This window comes from Dreissena polymorpha, chromosome 1 (genome assembly GCF_020536995.1).
Source record: "Dreissena polymorpha isolate Duluth1 chromosome 1, UMN_Dpol_1.0, whole genome shotgun sequence".
NCBI classification, from domain to species: Eukaryota; Metazoa; Mollusca; class Bivalvia; order Myida; family Dreissenidae; genus Dreissena; species Dreissena polymorpha.
The window spans coordinates 164,692,206-164,711,240 of NC_068355.1; the positions used below are offsets into that span (position 1 = coordinate 164,692,206).

The 19,035-nt window shown below is 40.9% G+C and overlaps 1 protein-coding gene across 19 annotated transcripts in view; it reads right to left on the bottom strand.

Annotated features, from left to right (window-relative positions):
* The window catches only part of LOC127859027 (E3 ubiquitin-protein ligase HUWE1-like), a 187,591-nt gene that overhangs the window by 16,169 nt on the left and 152,387 nt on the right, over nt 1–19,035 (bottom strand). For all 19 annotated transcript variants that reach the window (XM_052396422.1, XM_052396431.1, XM_052396417.1 and 16 more), the window contains 6 exons: nt 17,819–18,105; nt 14,129–14,210; nt 12,261–12,456; nt 11,530–11,625; nt 2,902–3,202; nt 170–1,320 (listed from right to left, as the gene is read on the bottom strand). In XM_052396422.1, the coding sequence (XP_052252382.1) occupies nt 170–1,320; nt 2,902–3,202; nt 11,530–11,625; nt 12,261–12,456; nt 14,129–14,210; nt 17,819–18,105 (2,113 nt within the window). The remainder of the gene's footprint in view (nt 1–169; nt 1,321–2,901; nt 3,203–11,529; nt 11,626–12,260; nt 12,457–14,128; nt 14,211–17,818; nt 18,106–19,035) is intronic.

Below are 19,035 nucleotides of genomic sequence, written 5' to 3' on the forward strand. Positions count from 1 at the left end.
TCATTTTTACTTGTCCCATCATGACAATGAACTGTTTCCTTTATCAAAATCAGTTGAAAATATGTTTTTTCAGGACTGCACACGCTAATCTGGGATGCACAAGCATTAAGCCCCATTCTTCTAGAGCTCTGCTCAATGTCATGCGAATGCTGTTTCTAACACTTCATACCTGTGGTGCCGGCTGAACAGGGGGCTGCACATCTGTTACTGTGTTCTCAACACGCCTGACGATGGCTGGTGTGACTTCCTGGGCCCGGGACAGGCCCGTGGTACCGACCACAGTGTGCCCAGAGTCAGCCAGCACACGGGAGACTAGACCCAAGAGACGTAACAGGCGGTCAGTGAGAAGCTGACTACGCTTGATCACGGGATGGGACAGCATGGCCATCAGCTGACCAATAGGAGAGTTGTCGTAGTCCCTGAAGGCAGCCTCATGGTCACTGTTCACTCCACTGTGGGCTCGCTGAATGCCCTTACCTTTCTTACTACTGCATAGAGAATCTAATTTCACAAGTAATTCCCAGAAATCAGTTTCACGAACATTATCTGTTTTAGAGTCAGTTTTCTCTAATACTTTAACTTTGGGTGTTGCACCAGTGGAACTTGTAGACGATATCTTTGATTTCACTTCAGATTCTTTGTTGTCTTTGTTGTTGTCCTTGTTACTATTATCACATTTTTGGACTTCTTTCACTTTAGAAGGCAAGAACTGATTCGGGAACATTCTTGCCAATGATATCAATGCGTCCAGCACATGCCTACACACTATAGGAGCTGCCTGTGGGTGGATTGTCACAACTGCGTTAGAATTGGACGAATGCTTCTTACCAGGTGCCTTCTGTATTTGAAAGACATTTGCCCTACATCCCAGGGCAGCCTCTAGACTGATGGACAGCCAGGAACCGTGATTGCGTGCTTCAACCCTGGACCCAGTTGGCGTATCAGTGTGCATGGGGGTCTGTGAGACGGATCTCTTTCCCTTGCCTTTCTCCCCGGGGCCTGGCCCCTTCCCCCTCTCCTCTATCTCCACCCGGGTCTCTGCAGTGCGCCCCAGTATGGCCAGCAGGGCCTGAAGGACCCAAGCGCGAGTAGGCCCGTGGTAACACAGATTGCGCAATACCCGGTGAAGTCTTCCTGTGTTCAGCTTAGGCTCGTCTACAAACAGCAGAACCAGCAGACAGGTCAGAGCCTCGTGGTCCAGCAGATGGCGCCCACGCAGCTTGAGGGAGGCCATTGGTAGGACGGCGTCACGGTCCCTGTTCCCGAATGAGAACTCCTGACCGGTCCGCGGATTACGTCCCAATGTGCAGCGGATGGTACCTGCAATGGAATGAGTTTGTAAAAATACATTCAATAGAAGGAAAAGTATATAATCTCCAAAGTTTACAAGCAATAGCCAAAATAATTATAAACAAGGTTTTACAAGATCAGTGTTTTGTCAAATAGTCAAGATTCAAATATTCATTATTGTTTCTGTAAAAACAGAACTCTTTTTAACCAATATTCAAAAGTTTTTTGTTACCATCTCAATGTTTCTCCTAGGACTAAAAAAAAGTGCAGTCAACAAGTAATTGTAAATCAGCATAGATAAACTATTTCCCCCTCAAAAGCAAAGTGAGTAATTGGCAGGCTGTTCAGATTTTATGCTGTTTGCCACTCATCAGTAGGTTTGGAAATTAACCCTTTAAAATGATTTATTTACCAAAAAAGGTCTCTAATCACAGTCAATCTTGTATTTAGAGACCACTAAAGGGAGTAACCAAAAGTGGTCTCTTAATAAAATGGTCTTTAAATTTAAAAAAGGCCATTTGTGATGAATGCCGACCTTTGATTTTAAATCCAGATATCGGATTATCTCTTTTTGACACAGCGATTTCTGCTTTTGTAATCAAACGAATCTAAATATAAATAAAATGAATAAACAATTTTTTACTTTAAATAAGTTGTATTTGTTTTCTCTAATTCTAAATACAATGTAAATGGTTTGCACAAAGAATGGGTTTTTCCGACTCCAAACTCATTCGCTATTAAATTTACGTGCACTTTTACTCTTCGACACTTCCAATACCCGAATTTTCTCATTTAACGTTAATACTTAATGTTTTGACATTTCAATTTCTGCATGTAAGCTTATATATATCTGACTCGATTATGGTACATAAGGAATTAAATAAAACTTCTTGATTGAAAACTAAATAAACACGCCTGATTGGAAAATTTGCTAACACAAACTAATTAGCATAATAACAATTACATCTTTTAATGAACAGATTTCGCTACATGTTACCAATTAATAGTTTATTTTTTACACCTCTCGAGAACACTGTGAAAATGTTTGTCGCGTTGGCGCATTGTTTCTGCAATAAAATTGGCGATCAAATTGGTCACTTAACATCCCAGATAGTAACTCTTTAACCCGTAGACTGTTGGCAATACCTCACTGTATTATTCGACACCAAAAATTGATACGCAGTCAGCATTAACACCGGTCAGAACCGGTCATCGAGACAAAGGAAAATGGCTGGTGTGAAATCACAACAAAGGTGTCATCGTTCATGTTATCGGCTTATAAACAATCAACACTGATTTGTCCCTGAACGGTCAACAGATTTTCCACTTTTACCTTAAAGCGGTCGCTTGATTCAAGACTTGGGCATCAAAATACACTAAAATCAGCAGTCGCTGGGCGCGTAAGACAAAAGTCACTTAATACAATATGAAAATATAGGTAAAACGCTCGGGCTGGATTAAAAGTGGTCGCCTAAGACAAAAGTCACTTAATTCAAGTGGTCGCAAGCACAAGATTGACTGTATATTTGATTTTCTAACGGACTGCTAACAGGTCAAAATGCGCTTCTTTGCAAGAAAGGGAAAATGTACAAAGCCAATGAAACCACATACCGGCATGTCTGAGTATAGAGGAGAGGTAGCCCCCGGACCCCTGCTGAGTGATGAGTCTCTCCTCCATGATGCGCCGGTGTCGGTTCTCCAGCTCCCTGCGCAGGCTCTGAGCCTCCGCAGCGAGGTCGGCAGGTAGCACGGCCATCATGCTGTCATCCATGTCTGCCAGCACGGACTGGCGCAGGCTAGAGGGCAGCGTGGCAAAGAAGCTGGCCGGGTCCACAGGAGCCTCTGGGTTGGCCACTGTAGGGTTACGTGAGGCGGCCAGGCGCTCCTGCTCTATACGCTGCTGGGCTAACACCTGGAGTGGGTGGTAGGGAGTCAATTATATGACTTCCTTTGCTATAGTACATATGACAGATTACTTGCTATGGGTTAGTCAAAGTCCCTTTTGCAGTCCAAAGGACTTCGAAAAAACAAAGTTGAGCTGTAGTATTTGAATGTTTATACAATACAATTGCATTAGACACCCTTCATTTGCCTTTTAAAGCAATGCAACAAAATTTAAAACACAATTATACCCAACAGAGCGAAGCCGGCAATTGACTGCTTCCTGACCTCATTTTTAGACTTAAGAATAACGAATCGTCCTTGACTCATTAAAAATACCTCACATTTTGCATGTATACAGGCAAACAATGGTGCTAATATTAACGTATTGTTCTAAATGAAGAATAATATAATAAAGAGCAAATTTATTGAATTGAAATTCCCAGCCAAATAAACTTTGTTTATGGATGGGTGCAAATCCCTTCATAAACTGCTTATTCATGAAGTGTAGGGTAATACTTTATAGGAAATAATTAGATGTAAGGTCATTTTCTTTCTGAATTGCAATTCTCCTCATTGATATCTAGACACCCATGAAGTTTAATGATGAAATCTTGTAGCATATCTGATATATAGCTCTGAAAAATTCCATCATACAAAAAAACTAAGGGCAATTACTCTTATTTAAGAAAGTGAAGGGTTACGGTTCTTAAGCAAGGCACTTTTCCTAATTAATATCAATAAAGCAATGAACTTTCATGTTGAAATCTAGCATGGTATCTGAGATTTAGCCCTTAAAAGTTACATCATACGAAAAACAGAATAAAGAGCAATAACCCTTAAAAAAGAAAATGTAGGGTTATGGTTTTTGTGCATGGCACTTCTGCTCATTGATATCTATACACCAATGAAGTTTCATGTTGATATTTTATATAGTTTCTGACATATAGCCCTAAAAAGTTTTGTGACAGACAGACGAACAATGCCAATTCTATATCCCTCCAGCTTTGGCAGGGGATCAAAAGTCCTTACTGCCATGCTACACTAGACTTTCAATCACTGTAAGTACAGTACAGTTTCAAGAATATTTTTTACTTTTAAGACTTGATTCTAAGAATACTCTCACCTCTGCCTGAATGCTGGGGACAATTCACTTTTTAAGCAAAACAGCAACATTTAACCCACCATAAAACACAAAAGACCCCTTGCTTTTCTTATGGCTTCACAAACTGGCAATTTAATCATAGATCTCTCAATTTCTTTTTAAAGCAATGCAGAAACTTTTAACCCACCATTATACTAAACAGAGAACTGGCTTTTCTTATGACTTCAAACATTGTCAATTAAATCTCTTAGATCTCTCAATTCCCTTTTAATTCAAAGCAACAACACAAGAGCACCGCATAACGGGTGCCACGCTCAGCTGTGGAAGCAGTTTTGAATAAATGAAAGCATGTCAGAATTATTTTTATTTTTTTTATTTTTTTAGAGGTCACAGTGACCTTGACCTTTGACCTAGTGACCCAAAAATGGGTGTGGCATGTAGAACTCATCAAGGTGCAGCTACATATGAAGTTTCAAAGTTGTAGGTTGAAGCACTTTGATTTTAGAGCCAATGTTCAAAACCTTATCAAAATGTTAAGGTTTTAGCACGACGCGGACGGCGAACATGACGACGGACACGACGAGCTGGCTATGACAATACCTTGGGTTTTCTCCAAAAACAGCCGAGCTTATAATGTTATCACACCATCCTACCCAATATCAAGAAGCCACCATTACCCAAATGGGACACTCTTCCCATTGTTACCTGTAAATGACATGTCTTTGTTATTATGTTATATAAACTGTTATTTGCTCATTGTGAAAATGTACATACTGTAGAAAATTAAAATGAGTTGCGTTCTGAGAAAACTGGGCAAAATGCATGTGTGTAAAGTGTTGTCCCAGATTAGCCTGTGCAGTCCGCACAGGCTAATCAAGGACGACACTTTATGCCTAAACTTGATTTTTGGTAAGGAGGGACTTCCTTAAAACAAATTTTTTAAATAAAATTCATTTTAATTATTAAATACTTACCTGTTATCGTATGCTTATACTTTCCAAGGGGAAATAACTCATCCGGAATTTTAACTGGGAATCCGCCACCTCAATACCGTAATACAGGCCAGGTTAAACATAGTGCAATGCAACCTAGCCAAAAATCGGTAACCAACCCTCAATATTCTTTCAATATATATACAAAAATATTAATCGAATAGCGGGGTGGGAGGTGGGACTTACCGATAACAGGTAAGTATTTAATAATTAAAATGAATTTTATTTAAAAAATTTGTTTTAATGTCATAAATACTGACCTGTTATCGTATGCTGATTTTGCAGCTGCGGTGGGAAGGTTCGTATATATTTTCCCAACACAGTAGAACCCATAAACAGGGTTATCAGCTAATGATATCAAGTAATCTTCGTTAAAACGGTATTAATTATGACTTCTCGGACAGAGTAATATGTCTATGTCGTAAAGAAGACACTACCGTTAGTGAAACCACAACAAGCCCAAACGTATACAAATTGTATTGTTGGCACTTCAGAAAACGAAGATAAAAAGATGACAAGGTGGTCGGATTCCTCCAGTAAACAGCTTAGAGCACGTCAAAAAGTGGGGTGTGATTAATATATGCCCACAAAACAGACAGAGCTCTTAATTCATGCGGTCAGATCCTAAAAAGGAATGAATCCTTAGATAGGATAAGATTAACTTTCCTTAGTCGAGGTCTAACCCCGAGAAATAGAAGCCGCAGACACATCTCCCCCCCTTTTTTGGGGAAATGAAGAGTGTCTTTGAGAACCTCGAATGGACTTCTGACTAACACTGCTGAGATAGAACTTCAAAGCCCTGATTGCCCAAAGAAGTTTATCCTCATCTTCATGACTACCAGTTTAAGAAAACTTGGAAACTTGAAGGTAGAAGCCATATAGAGGACTTGATATTAAGCAAGGAATCCTGGCTGACACAACAAAGTGAAAACGACAATAGATCCAACTGGAATTGGTCGTATTCAACAGAAAAAGCATGAATTTCACTTCTCCGTATGGTCAAAGCCATAATAAGAAGGAAAACCGTCTTAAAATTATATTGGAACTGTTAATAAGCCTGATGAAAAAGGTTCATAGGGAGCTCATTAAGCATCCCAACATGTTACACAAGTCAAAACCGCTTAAGAAGGTAAAGGAACGAAAAACATAGTGTTGACGTTCCATAGTTTGGATCAGTTCCAAAATAGGTAAGACAGCACAGAGTTGCGATGACTTACACAAAACAAGGTATACGAAAGCATAATCTCTATCCTTTGATGAAGAAAAGAACAAATTTCTTATCATCAAGAAAAAGATGAGTAAAACCTCTATGTATCTAGCAGAGTGATTAAGGTAATAACTATGCTCTCAATTACCCAGTAAAAAATGAATTTCCATAGAACCTTTATACAGTTCTGATGGAATTATCCTTGCACAAGTAACAAGGATTGAAACTCTAACAGAAAAACGTTCTTCTGTAGAGATAACTAAAAGTTATTAATGGCCAGACATGAAGTGGCACATGTTTGGATCAGTAAAAATATGTCTCAGTGATATTTGACCTGTGAAGAAGTTTCCTGAAAATAATTGTACAGGAGACTTAAAAGGTCGTAGAACAATAATCCCATGGTTCATTAAGTATATTTCATGAAATTATGGCAAAAACTCAGTTATTGCAAAAACTCACCAAGAAGGCAAGATATTCCAGTTTATGTCAATGGACGAATGTATAACAATCGCACACCCTGCTGGATCGATTTCTGTGAACTGCATTGTTGACGTTGTTCAGCATACCGGTATACACTGCGATATACGATCGCATAACGCTAATAACTAGCGTTTGATGATAAACAACATTCTTTGATATACTATGTACACCATGCAACTCGTCTGCAACTTCACTGCCGCGCATGCGCAATTACATTATTGAACCCAACGGAAAAATAATTCGAAAGAAAGAACTGCAGGACAAAAGGTCCAACAGGGCGTTGAGACGAACTGGTATGAGAAAGACGATAGAGAAAATTTGTTGTTCTTGCAAAGAACGAATAAGTTCCTGATTTCCAGTTACAAGGAGTGATAATATGATCACCTCCGTGTCTGTAAGTAAACCACGACCGATGTGTGATAGTTGAAACCATCACAAAGGAATCGTGAAAATGTGTTGTAAATGAAAAACAGCTAAAAAGAATTTTCGCTTTTCAAGATGTAGATGTGCAGGTGATATTCGTTAGGATACCACATAATTGAGAAAATCAAGATACGTTGTTCTATGTGATCGTCCATAACCTTATCTGCTCACATCTGTATAAGATGTAAGGAAGGTTGTGGTAGAATAACTATATTCTTGCCAAGATAATCTTCTAGTCTAGACACCACTGAATAGTGGTAAATAATGACAAAAAAGATGGAAATCTGTGTCATTAAATAATCCCGAGATTAATACAATTATCTTAAAAATAAAGCTGAAACGGACGTAAGAAAAGACGTCTCAGCAGAAGGACCGGTGACCGGACCGGTAAATACCGACCGGTGACCGGAACCATTTGTCAAGGATGGGTGGGCAAAGAAACCACGGCAAGCCGAACTTTCCCACTCCAAACACACTTGAAAATTGGTAGAATAGGACAGTGTTTAACACTTATAAGTTTATGACCTATCTACAGAATATAGCCTCTTCTTGAACCAATAACAGGCGCCTTTAAAATCCTGGATAATACAGGTCGCGAAGTCATCGATTTGCGAAGTACGGAAATATGATTGATAGTGGTACCTCCGGAATCGGAGGTGTGATGGCAGAAAAAGGTGAAAACCCTAGGGGTAACCTTAAGCGGGTCCACGCTTGCCGGTAGAATGCATGGAAGTCTTAAATTCTGACTTGATTAATCCATTTACTTCAAGACTTCTAACCTGGACGAATTCCGAAAGGAATACGACCAGTTATAGGAAGACGGCCTGTTATGGCCAGAAGTGTAATAGAAGAATAACTTTAAGATGAGGTCCCTCCAGATCCTAGGATCTAAGATCTGAGTTCAATAGGTCCTAAGCCATCTACAAGACTGTAGCCGCTATGCGGTCAATCTGATAGGCAATCCTATGTATCAGAACTCTTGTTGATTCCAGTAGCTTGAAAATATGCACTGCCGTAGGAGCAATAGAAAAGCAGAAGTCGATACAAATGTCGTCTTGCTAATCCTGTTAGCGTCATTAATGTGTCCCAACTGTTCCGTGACACTGACTGCAAAGTCTGTAGCCGACAGGTAAAGGCGGTTAAAACAATTCATCCTTCGGGTCTCGAACATAAATTAATAGAGGTCAAATAGTAATGTTCGACCTCAATGCTAGTCTCCGAGCCCACTTCAGCCGATCTATCTGCAAGACCAGTAGTCTGCATGTAGCCGGTTGAGATAGAAGTACAAATAACAGATATAGCATGATTTGGTAACCGTCGCCAGTAGAACATCAGTATTGAAAAACACAAAAAGTCATGTAGATTGTTGAATCCATAAAATATAGTATTCAATACAATCATAGCCAGGGGTATACAACTATGTAATGTAGACGATACCCGTGATACTAAAAATTGACCGATGAAAACACAGTGGAATACCGGTAATTGGTAAGTGGTGACCGAACCGGACCGGTCAATGACCGGTAACTGTAGCCCGGTGAACGGACCAGTCATAATATGACCGGTGACGTTACCAGTTAAAGACCGAAAAATGGTGGAATCCATATGGTCTGTTATCAATGTCAAGCACTGCTCGGAAAAGAAGATCATGCCAAAAAAATCCAATCCGATGGCGATGAGACATCACTTATTCTGACCGGTGATCAGTGATCGGTGATATGACCGATGAATGGTGACCGATGTCCGGTGATCGGGACCGGTATAATATAACTGCGTCAGAATGGAAATATCTGGTGCAGAAGAATGACCATCCACGAAGTCATCTGATAATGTTAACCGGAAAACAACGGTAGATTATCAGTATTAATAGGCATAAGTGTCCTTGTAGTCGTAGTGGAGAAAAGAACAGCTTATCCCGAAGCCTGAATGTTAAACGAACTAGTGTTCGTATACAACTACGGCTCGGTGACTGCAACATGTGTGGATGCCATAAGAAGAACCATCACACGTGGAATGGAGACATGATATTCCTAAAGGAATAAAATGGAGAACGTCGATATGACCAGTAGGTTCATTAACGCCTACGTGAGAAGTGGCGACATCCATATAACTTCGATGCCGAAATATTGTTCGGCTACGCTGGAAATATTGTCTTCTACAATATTGTCTCCGTGAGCATTGACATGATCGCTTACGAGCGTATCAACGCCGAGAACTGCTCAATGCAGGAGAGGTATGTTCGATAAATATCCAGTGGTGCTCAATGCAGTCCGCTGATGTCTACGTGAAGGTTGACGACGTCCTCGTTTCCTGCGATGTCGAGATCTGGATCGGCCGAGATGTGGATCGGCTGCGATGAGACCGAGATCTTCTAGAATAACGTCTCCGTGAGTGACGACGTGATCGCTTACGAGAGCCGCGGCGATGAGAACAGCTCGACGAAGAAGAGCGTGTCCGATGTCTAATCCTTGATGAAGACGATGTATTCAACGAAGAATAGGAGAATAATTCAATGAAGAAGACCGAGTTCTTCTTCTTGACCGGTGACTGGTGTTATCGGTGGCAGGCCTAACTGATGACTGTTGACCGGTGACCGGAGCGGTGATCAATGACCAGACCGGTGACCGGACTGGACCGTTGACATGACCGAACCGGTGACATGACCGGACCGGTGAAATGACCGGTGACCGGACCGGTGACATGACCGGTGACCGGACCGGTGATCAATGACCGGACCGGTGATCAATGACCGGACCGGTGACCGGACCGGACCGGTGACATGACCGGTGACATGACCGGTGACCGGACTGGTGATCAATGACCGGACCGGTGACATGACCGGTGACCGGACCGGACCGGTGACATGACCGGTGACCAGACCGGTGATCAATGACCGGACCGGACCGGTGACATGACCGGTGACCGGACCGGCTGGTCAGACGTCGATCAATGGTCCGTGATCAACGTCCCCGGTGACGTACCGGTCATATCATGACCAGTGTTGTCACCGGATAATGACCGTATGGCGGATGCCAAATGGTCCGGCATTGGTCGATGTCCTTGACCAATGCCATCGGGCAAAGACCGGCTGACGGGTGTCGCCATATGGTCTGATGTTGACCGACTGTCTAAGAGACTTAGCATAGTACGGTCGCGATCGTGCCCGATACCCGGTGACTGATACTGCAACTATCATCCATGATCTGCGAAGTCACCGGGTATTTATCCACTCTTGTTTCTGCGACCATCATGTAGTCGAATATATGAAAAACAAGAGCAAAGCATATTCAACCATAAACTGGTCACAGACCAGATTATCATACGGCACATAAAATCATTATTTGACCATAATGAAAATTATAATAATACTGCCGTAGATCATAAATTAAACAAAAGTTTAATGCAAAACAGATGAAAAATAAAATGACGATCAATTAGATTGTCATACGGAACGTTAAAATCATTATTGCACACAATGGCAAATGATAAACAATCTGTCAATAGAAGAACACGCTTTGCACGATCTCGTAACATATTAGAAGAACATGCTTTGCACGTTCTAGCAATGTATTAGAAGAGCACATTTTGCACGTGGTCGTTCGCGCCTGAAAACACCCAGCATGGTAGAAATAAACCATTGTTCGATAAAAACAAGCATGGCTTACCTTTTACAAATGAAACAAAATCCATTAAATCCACACAAATTAATCCGAATGAGAAATAAAAAGATAAATAACACAATTTATCTATTCAAAACCCCAATCAACCAAGTGAAAAACAATATTTTAATTCAGAGCCGTAAAAGACACGTATACACCTGGTTGATCCGGAAAGAATATTGAGGGTTGGTTACCGATTTTTGGCTAGGTTGCATTGCACTATGTTTAACCTGGCCTGTATTACGGTATTGAGGTGGCGGATTCCCAGTTAAAATTCCGGATGAGTTATTTCCCCTTGAAAAGTATAAGCATACGATAACAGGTCAGTATTTATGACATTAAAACTAAAAATACCATAAAAACGGAAAGTGTTGTCCCCGATTAGCCTGTGCGGACTGCACAGGCTAATCTGGGATGACACTTTACACACATGCATTAAGCCCAGTTTTCTCAGAACGTGGCTCAATTATACAAAACGAAACAATCCCTCACCTCCTCCTGTATGTTGGGTGGCAGTGCGGCCAGGAACTCTGGGCTGACCTCCATGCCCCCTGGAGCTGTGTTCTGCTGCTGTTCACGGGTTCGGGCCTGCAGTGATTTTTGTTTTTGCGTTATAATTATTAGCGTGATAAACCATGACATTGGGGAAAATGAAACATAATTAATATGATTATAAATATAAACAAGAAATTGCCAAGCAATATGGTCCCCTACCGGTGAAACTCCACCAGTCAGTAAAAAAAATAATTAATTATTTGTTGCCATAGCAACCAGAATTTTTTATGTAGAAACAAAATGAAATGACGTGAATAATCACCATATTGCAATCTATCTACGTTTCAAGTTTCATGAAAAAATATGAAGAACTTTAAAAGTTATCGCAGGATCCAGAAAAGGGTGACGGACTGACTGAGACAGACAGACTTACAGACAGACGGAGTGTAAACCATAAGTCCCCTCCGGTTTCACCTGTATGGGACAACAACAATATTCTAATCGATTGTTTATCAGTGCATGTTTGACTACAGTGTTTAATTTTTATTATAAAGTGCAAGGGCGTTATATCCCTGAATAATAAACTCAATAAACCAATTATTTTGTTCAATGCAAAATTTTGGCTTTTTGGGGTAAAATTTTGGTCAGATCTTGGAGATATAATATCACTTTTTGATTAGGAAACATTCTAAAAGAGGCAGTATATTTAGGCATATAAAATAACATGCCTGTATCCTCTGCATGCGCAGGTGGTCGGCTATCACCTCGGCACGGATGTTCTCTGGTAGCGCGGCCAGGAAGGAGGGGTCAAGGCCGTCTGGTACCCCTCCCTCAGAGCTCCCGGATTGTGCTGCAGCCTCCCCGGTACTTGAACCTGCCGCTGCCTGGCTTGCTGGGGTGGACTGAGGGCCACTGGGCTCAGTACTGTGGGTAAGATGAAGGGAATAATACTAAATACTATTGGAAAACAAGAGCTGTCAAAGGACAGCGCGCTTGACTATTTGAGTGCTTGACAGTATAACGCAAGCCATCATAGGGAAATTGTTCATATTCAATAATTTATTAGAAGATCTTTCAAAAATAAAAAAGGAAAAAAAAAAAAAAAAAATTTTTGCTGGGGTGGGGGGGGGGGGTTTGAAAGGGGGTATAATGTGGGGTGTGGTCATTTATTAGACGATCATTCAAAAATAAAAAAAGGAAAAAAAAAATTGGAGGGGGGGGGGGTAAGGGGGCTGAGAGGGGGGTATAATGTGGGGTGTGGTAATTTATTAGATGATGTATAAAATAAATTGGGGGGGGGGTAGGGGGGGTGAGAGGGGGGTATAATGTGGGGGGGGGGGGTTAATTTATAAGATGATATTTAAAAAAAAACAATTGGGGGGGGAGGTTGGGGGGGGGGGGGAGGAATTCTGGGTAGGGGCGTGGGGTATTGTTTGGGTGGAATCCATTGTGGTATTTAGGTAAGTGTTTTGTCAAAGTAATAATAAAATGTGATCATAAATAAAGAAGTTATGGCAATTTAAGCAAAATGTTCATTTATGTAAAAGGGGCCATAATTATGTCAAAATGCTTGATACAGTGGTCTGCTCTTGTTTATAGGTTGGGGTCATGTTGGTTAACAAGTAGCAACATATAAAAGCAATATGTCAAAGGATAAAGGAAATATTTGGGCTAGTACGCAAACTTTAACATAGAATATTGATAAATCTAAGTATAAAAGGGGCAATAATTATGACAAAATGCTTGATAGAGTTGTCTGCTCTTGTTTATAGGTTGGGGTGATGTTGGTAAACAAGTATGTAAAATATGAAAGCAATATGTCACGGGACAATGAAAATAATTGGGGTAGTACGAAAACTTTAACATTTGCACGCTAAAGGAAACAGAAATGCCGACGCCGGGGTGAGTAAGATAGCTCCACTATATATATTTCATATATAATTGTTGAGCTTATAACAAACACTCAAAACATAAATATGGCCCGGACAAGCTCATTTATGGCCTTTTTTGACCTTTGAACTCAAAGTAAGACCTTGACCTTGGAGTAATCGCCGTAATTCTTTCACGCCACACAGCGTCCAATTATGGTGAACAAATGTGCCAAATGATTTTAAAATCTCACAATAAATGAAAAAGTTATGGCCCAAACAAGCTCATTTATTGCCATTTTTGACCTTTAAACTCAAAGTGTGACCTTGACCTTTGCGAAATAGACGTAATTCTTTTGCGCGAAACACTGTCCAAAGATGGTGAACAAATGAGCCTAATGATTTTAAAATCTCAAAATGAACAACAGTTATTGCCCGGACAAGATTTCAGGACAGACTGACAAAGTGACTCCTATATAGCTCCAATTACCAATGGTAATGAGGGTATAAACACAGACTGTTTACTTTGGGTTAAGAAGTATTGTTTCCTTAAAGCTTGTTTGTTGTTTTTTTTGTAACAAGGCTGTACTGTGAAACACATGAAGGGAATAACACTAAAATATAATCACTTTTATCTCTGTTTTGTCAACTTGTATATTGGATGGATACTTTCAGAGATAAAGGACAGCTGTTTGTTTGTGTGAAGATTAAACACCAGGCGTAGTTACCTGGTTGATGTGGACACTGAGGTTACACTATCAGGTAAAAGGGTGAGAATGGTCATGTCCCCTACTTGCTCCTCTGGGCTCCCTGAAAACAGGAGTCAAAGGCATCAAATCAGTCATTGAGTATGCAAACATGAGCTTTGCTCTGTGAAAATCCAGCTAAATGTATGAGAGCTAAATGTATGAGAATAAATGTCGCATTCGGCACACACTAGTTAGGGACGACCATTAATGCTTAATGAAAATCTTTCTTAAAACAAGGGCTGTTTGTAAAACATGCATGCCCCCCATATGGGCTCTCAGTTGTAGTGACAGCCATTTTGTAAATATGTTTTTTGTCACTGTGACCTTGACCTTTGACCTAGTGACCTGAAAATCATCAGAACTATTGTAACTAACTATATATTTCATATATAATTGTTGAGCTTATAACAAACACTCAAAACATAAATATGGCCCGGACAAGCTCATTTATGGCCTTTTTTGACCTTTGAACTCAAAGTAAGACCTTGACCTTGGAGTAATCGCCGTAATTCTTTCACGCCACACAGCGTCCAATTATGGTGAACAAATGTGCCAAATGATTTTAAAATCTCACAATAAATGAAAAAGTTATGGCCCAAATCCAGCTAAATGTATGAGAGCTAAATGTATGAGAATAAATGTCGCATTCGGCACACACTAGTCAGGGACGACCATTAATGCTTAATGAAAATCTTTCTTAAAACAAGGGCTGTTTGTAAAACATGCATGCCCCCCATATGGGCTCTCAGTTGTAGTGACAGCCATTTTGTAAATATGTTTTTTGTCACTGTGACCTTGACCTTTGACCTAGTGACCTGAAAATCAATCGGGGTCATCTGCGAGTCATGATCAATGTACCTATGAAGTTTCATGATCCTAGCCATAAGCTTTCTTGAGTTATCATCGGGAAGCCATTTTACTATTTCGGGTCACTGTGACCTTGACCTTTGACCTAGTGACCTGAAAATCAATAGGGGTCATCTGCCAGTCATGATCAATGTACCTAACAAGTTTCATGATCCTAGGCATAAGCGTTCTTGAGTTATCATCCGGAAACCTTTTACTATTTCGGGTCACTGTGACCTTGACCTTTGACCGAGTGACCTCAAAATCAATAGGGATCATCTGCGAGTCATGGTCAATCTACCTATCAAGTTTCATGATCCTAGGCATAAGCATTCTTGAGTTATCATCCGGAAACTATTTTACTATTTCGGGTCACCGTGACCTTGACCTTTGACCTAGTGACCTCAAAATCAATAGGGGTCATCTGCGAGTCATGATCAATCTTCCTATCAAGTTTCATGATCCTAGGCATAAGCGTTCTTGAGTTATAATCCGGAAACTATTTTACTATTTCGGGTCACCGTGACCTTGACCTTTGACCTAGTGACCTCAAAATCAATAGGGGTCATCTGCGAGTCATGATCAACGTACCTATAAGTTTCATGATCCTAGGCATATGCTTTCTTGAGTTATCATCCAGAAACCATTTTACTATTTCGGGTCACCTGTGACCTTGACCTTTGACCTAGTGACCTGAAAATCAATAGGGGTCATCTGCGAGTCATGATCAATCTACCCATCAAGTTTCATGATCCTAGGCATAAGCGTTCTTGAATTATCATCCAGTAACCATTTTACTATTTTGGGTCACAGTGACCTTGACCTTTGACCTAGTGACCTCAAAATTAAAAGGGGTCATCTGCGAGTCATGATCAATGTACCGATGAAGTTTCATGATCCTAGGCCTAAGCGTTCTTGAGTTATCATCCGGAAACCACCTGGTGGACCGACCGACCGACATGTGCAAAGCAATATACACCCTCTTCTTCGAAGGGGGGCATAATTAAGTCTCTTCTTTATGAAAATCCAGTGTAAGCAGAAAAAGTTGTTCCTCTTTAACGTGTGCAGACTGTTAAGGCTAATCTGGCGCTACACTTTACGTACATGCATTGTGCCCTGACGCTACACTTTACGTACATGCATTGAGCCCTGACGCTACACTTTACGTACATGCATTGAGCCCTGATGCTACACTTTACGTACATGCATTGTGCCCTGACGCTTCACTTTATGTACATGCATTGAGCCCTGATGCTACACTTTACGTACATGCATTGAGCCCTGACGCTTCACTTTACGTACATGCATTGAGCCCTGGCGCTACACTTTACGTACATGCATTGAGCCCTGACGCTACACTTTACGTACATGCATTGAGCCCTGACGCTACACTTTACGTACATGCATTTAGCCCTGGCGCTACACTTTACGTTCATGCATTTAGCCCTGGCGCTACACTTTACGTTCATGCATTGAGCCCTGGCGCTACACTTTACGTACATGCATTGAGCCCGACGCTACGCTTTACGTACATGCATTGAGCCCTGACGCTATGCTTTACGTACAGGCATTGAGCCCTGGGGCTACACTTTACGAACATGCATTGAGCCCTGACACTACGCTTTACGTACATGCATTGAGCCTTGAAGCTATGCTTTACGTACAGGCATTGAGCCCTGGGGCTACACTTTACATACATGCAATTGAGCCCTGACGCTTCACTTTACGTACATGCATTGAGCCCTGGCGCTACACTTTACAAACATGCATTGAGCCCTGACGCTACACTTTTCGTACATGCATTGAGCCCTGACGCTACACTTTACGTACATGCATTGAGCCCGGACGCTACACTTTACGTACATGCATTGAGCCCTGACGCTACACTTTACGTACATGCATTGAGCCCTGATGCTTCACTTTACGTACATGCATTGAGCCCTGATGCTACGCTTTACGTACATGCATTGAGCCCTGACGCTATGCTTTACGTACAGGCATTGAGCCCTGGCGCTACACTTTACGTACATGCATTGAGCCCTGACGCTACGCTTTACGTACATGCATTGAGCCCTGACGCTACACTTTATGTACATGCATTGAGCCCTGACGCTACACTTTATGTACATGCATTGAGCCCTGACGCTACACTTTATGTACATGCATTGAGCCCTGGCGCTACACTTTACGTACATGCATTGAGCTCTTGCCTACAATAAACGTACATGCATGGAGCCAAAATGCTACACTTTACGTACATGCATTGAGCCAAGTTTTCCCAGTACCAAATCCAATAAGCTACACTTAGCGTACATGCATTGAGCCAAGTTTTCCCAGTACCAGATCAAATGATCTCACATTCACAAGTGAATACTAATAATTTCTCAAAAGAGTACACTGCTGTGCACATATGTAGTGGAATAAAATATACATTCTTTTAACATGCACAAAATAAGTTCAACTGACACATTTAAATATTACCTTAAAATGATCTTTGCCCTGATTCTGGATGTACAGGAACCCTTATCTGATGCATACATTTACAATGAGTTTTTGATAAGAAAGTCATTTTTTAGACCAACGTCACGAAGTTATTTTTCCCCCTCAGAAGGAAAGTATAAATGGCTATAAGCAACCAGCAGAATACCAGAACAGCCTGTGAGTCTATTCAGGTTTAATGCTGCTTTGGGTTGGAAATGAACGCTTTAAAACTTAAATCTAGTAAGAAACGTTTTTCAATTACTTACATTTTCTAAGATACTAAAAAAGCATAAAAGTTTGTATCTGAGTTGCAAAGGGTTATCATCCCATGCGGTGTCTCACCCGACGAAGATGAATGCACAGTGGCAGCATCAGAGCTGATGATATTGGACCCCTCCTCTGGGGTGATCACGCCGGACTCTGCCTCGGTCCTATGTTCCATCCCGTCCTGGCCAGTTGCCAGGGAGTCAACATGGGCCTCCGTTGCTATGGTGTCATTGGCCGAGAGCAGCAGGGATGAGAGGTTGCCTGCAGGAATGCCAGGGAGACCTCTGTTGGTTGCTGGGGTGGCACTAGGGGTCTGTCCAAGACCACCGTGCAGGTAGCTCTCAAACATGCCTCGCAGGTAACTGGTAACACACATAGTATATATATATATATTACATTTTAGATTTACCTTTCCAAAATGCTTGAATTAAAAATGCAAGATTCTGCTTCAATTGAAATTCCCAAGTTTGATACAGGTCTGTGTACTTTTACAGTGTTGTATTTGTACGGACATTCTTAGAAGATACGGATTTTGAGAGCGCCCGCAGATGATCATGTCCGAGAAAATGTGTATTTTCGCTATTATTGCATAAACAAATCACACATACCAAAATAATTTTAAATAACATTGAAAACAATATATTTTGTTCATTCGACATCGACAAAATAATTTGATTATTTCAATACAGTTCAAAGTTGTGTTTTACATATGCCTCACTCAGTCATCATCCGAAATGACAAGGCTTTACCTTCGGATAGCCAGTTTTCGATTTAAAATGTGTTTAAACAGTGGATTAATGCAAAGTTGAAATGCAGCCGCGCAAAGTAAGAAATGAGGAATTATTTTGGAATTTACAGCAGGAACTTGAAGGTACATACACACTTACATTTACAGCATAGTCTTTTGAAAGTGTTGAGTAAATAACCTTAACTTCATTGACGTTGCCAATAAAATAAAGCTGTTGTCAAGAGAGTGCAGATGGTATAACTTGAAAAGTGGATTGAAATAGTTATTATCCCTGCATGCATGAGGAAACTGGTGCTTATTCAGTTCCCTATTTATGCTTGGAAAGTTGTCGAAGGCTGAAGAAGGGAAGTAACTGCGCGTTGACCAGATTATGGATATGAAAAACACATAACAGGGCTTGAACGGCACATGAATCGCATTGTTAATACACGATTTCTCCCGTTCAAGCCCTCCTTTTGCCAAGTTTCTGCACCCCGCCAGAGGGCATTATAGATAGAGTTTATGAAATAATTATAATAGGTGTATTTTCTTGTAATAAGTACAT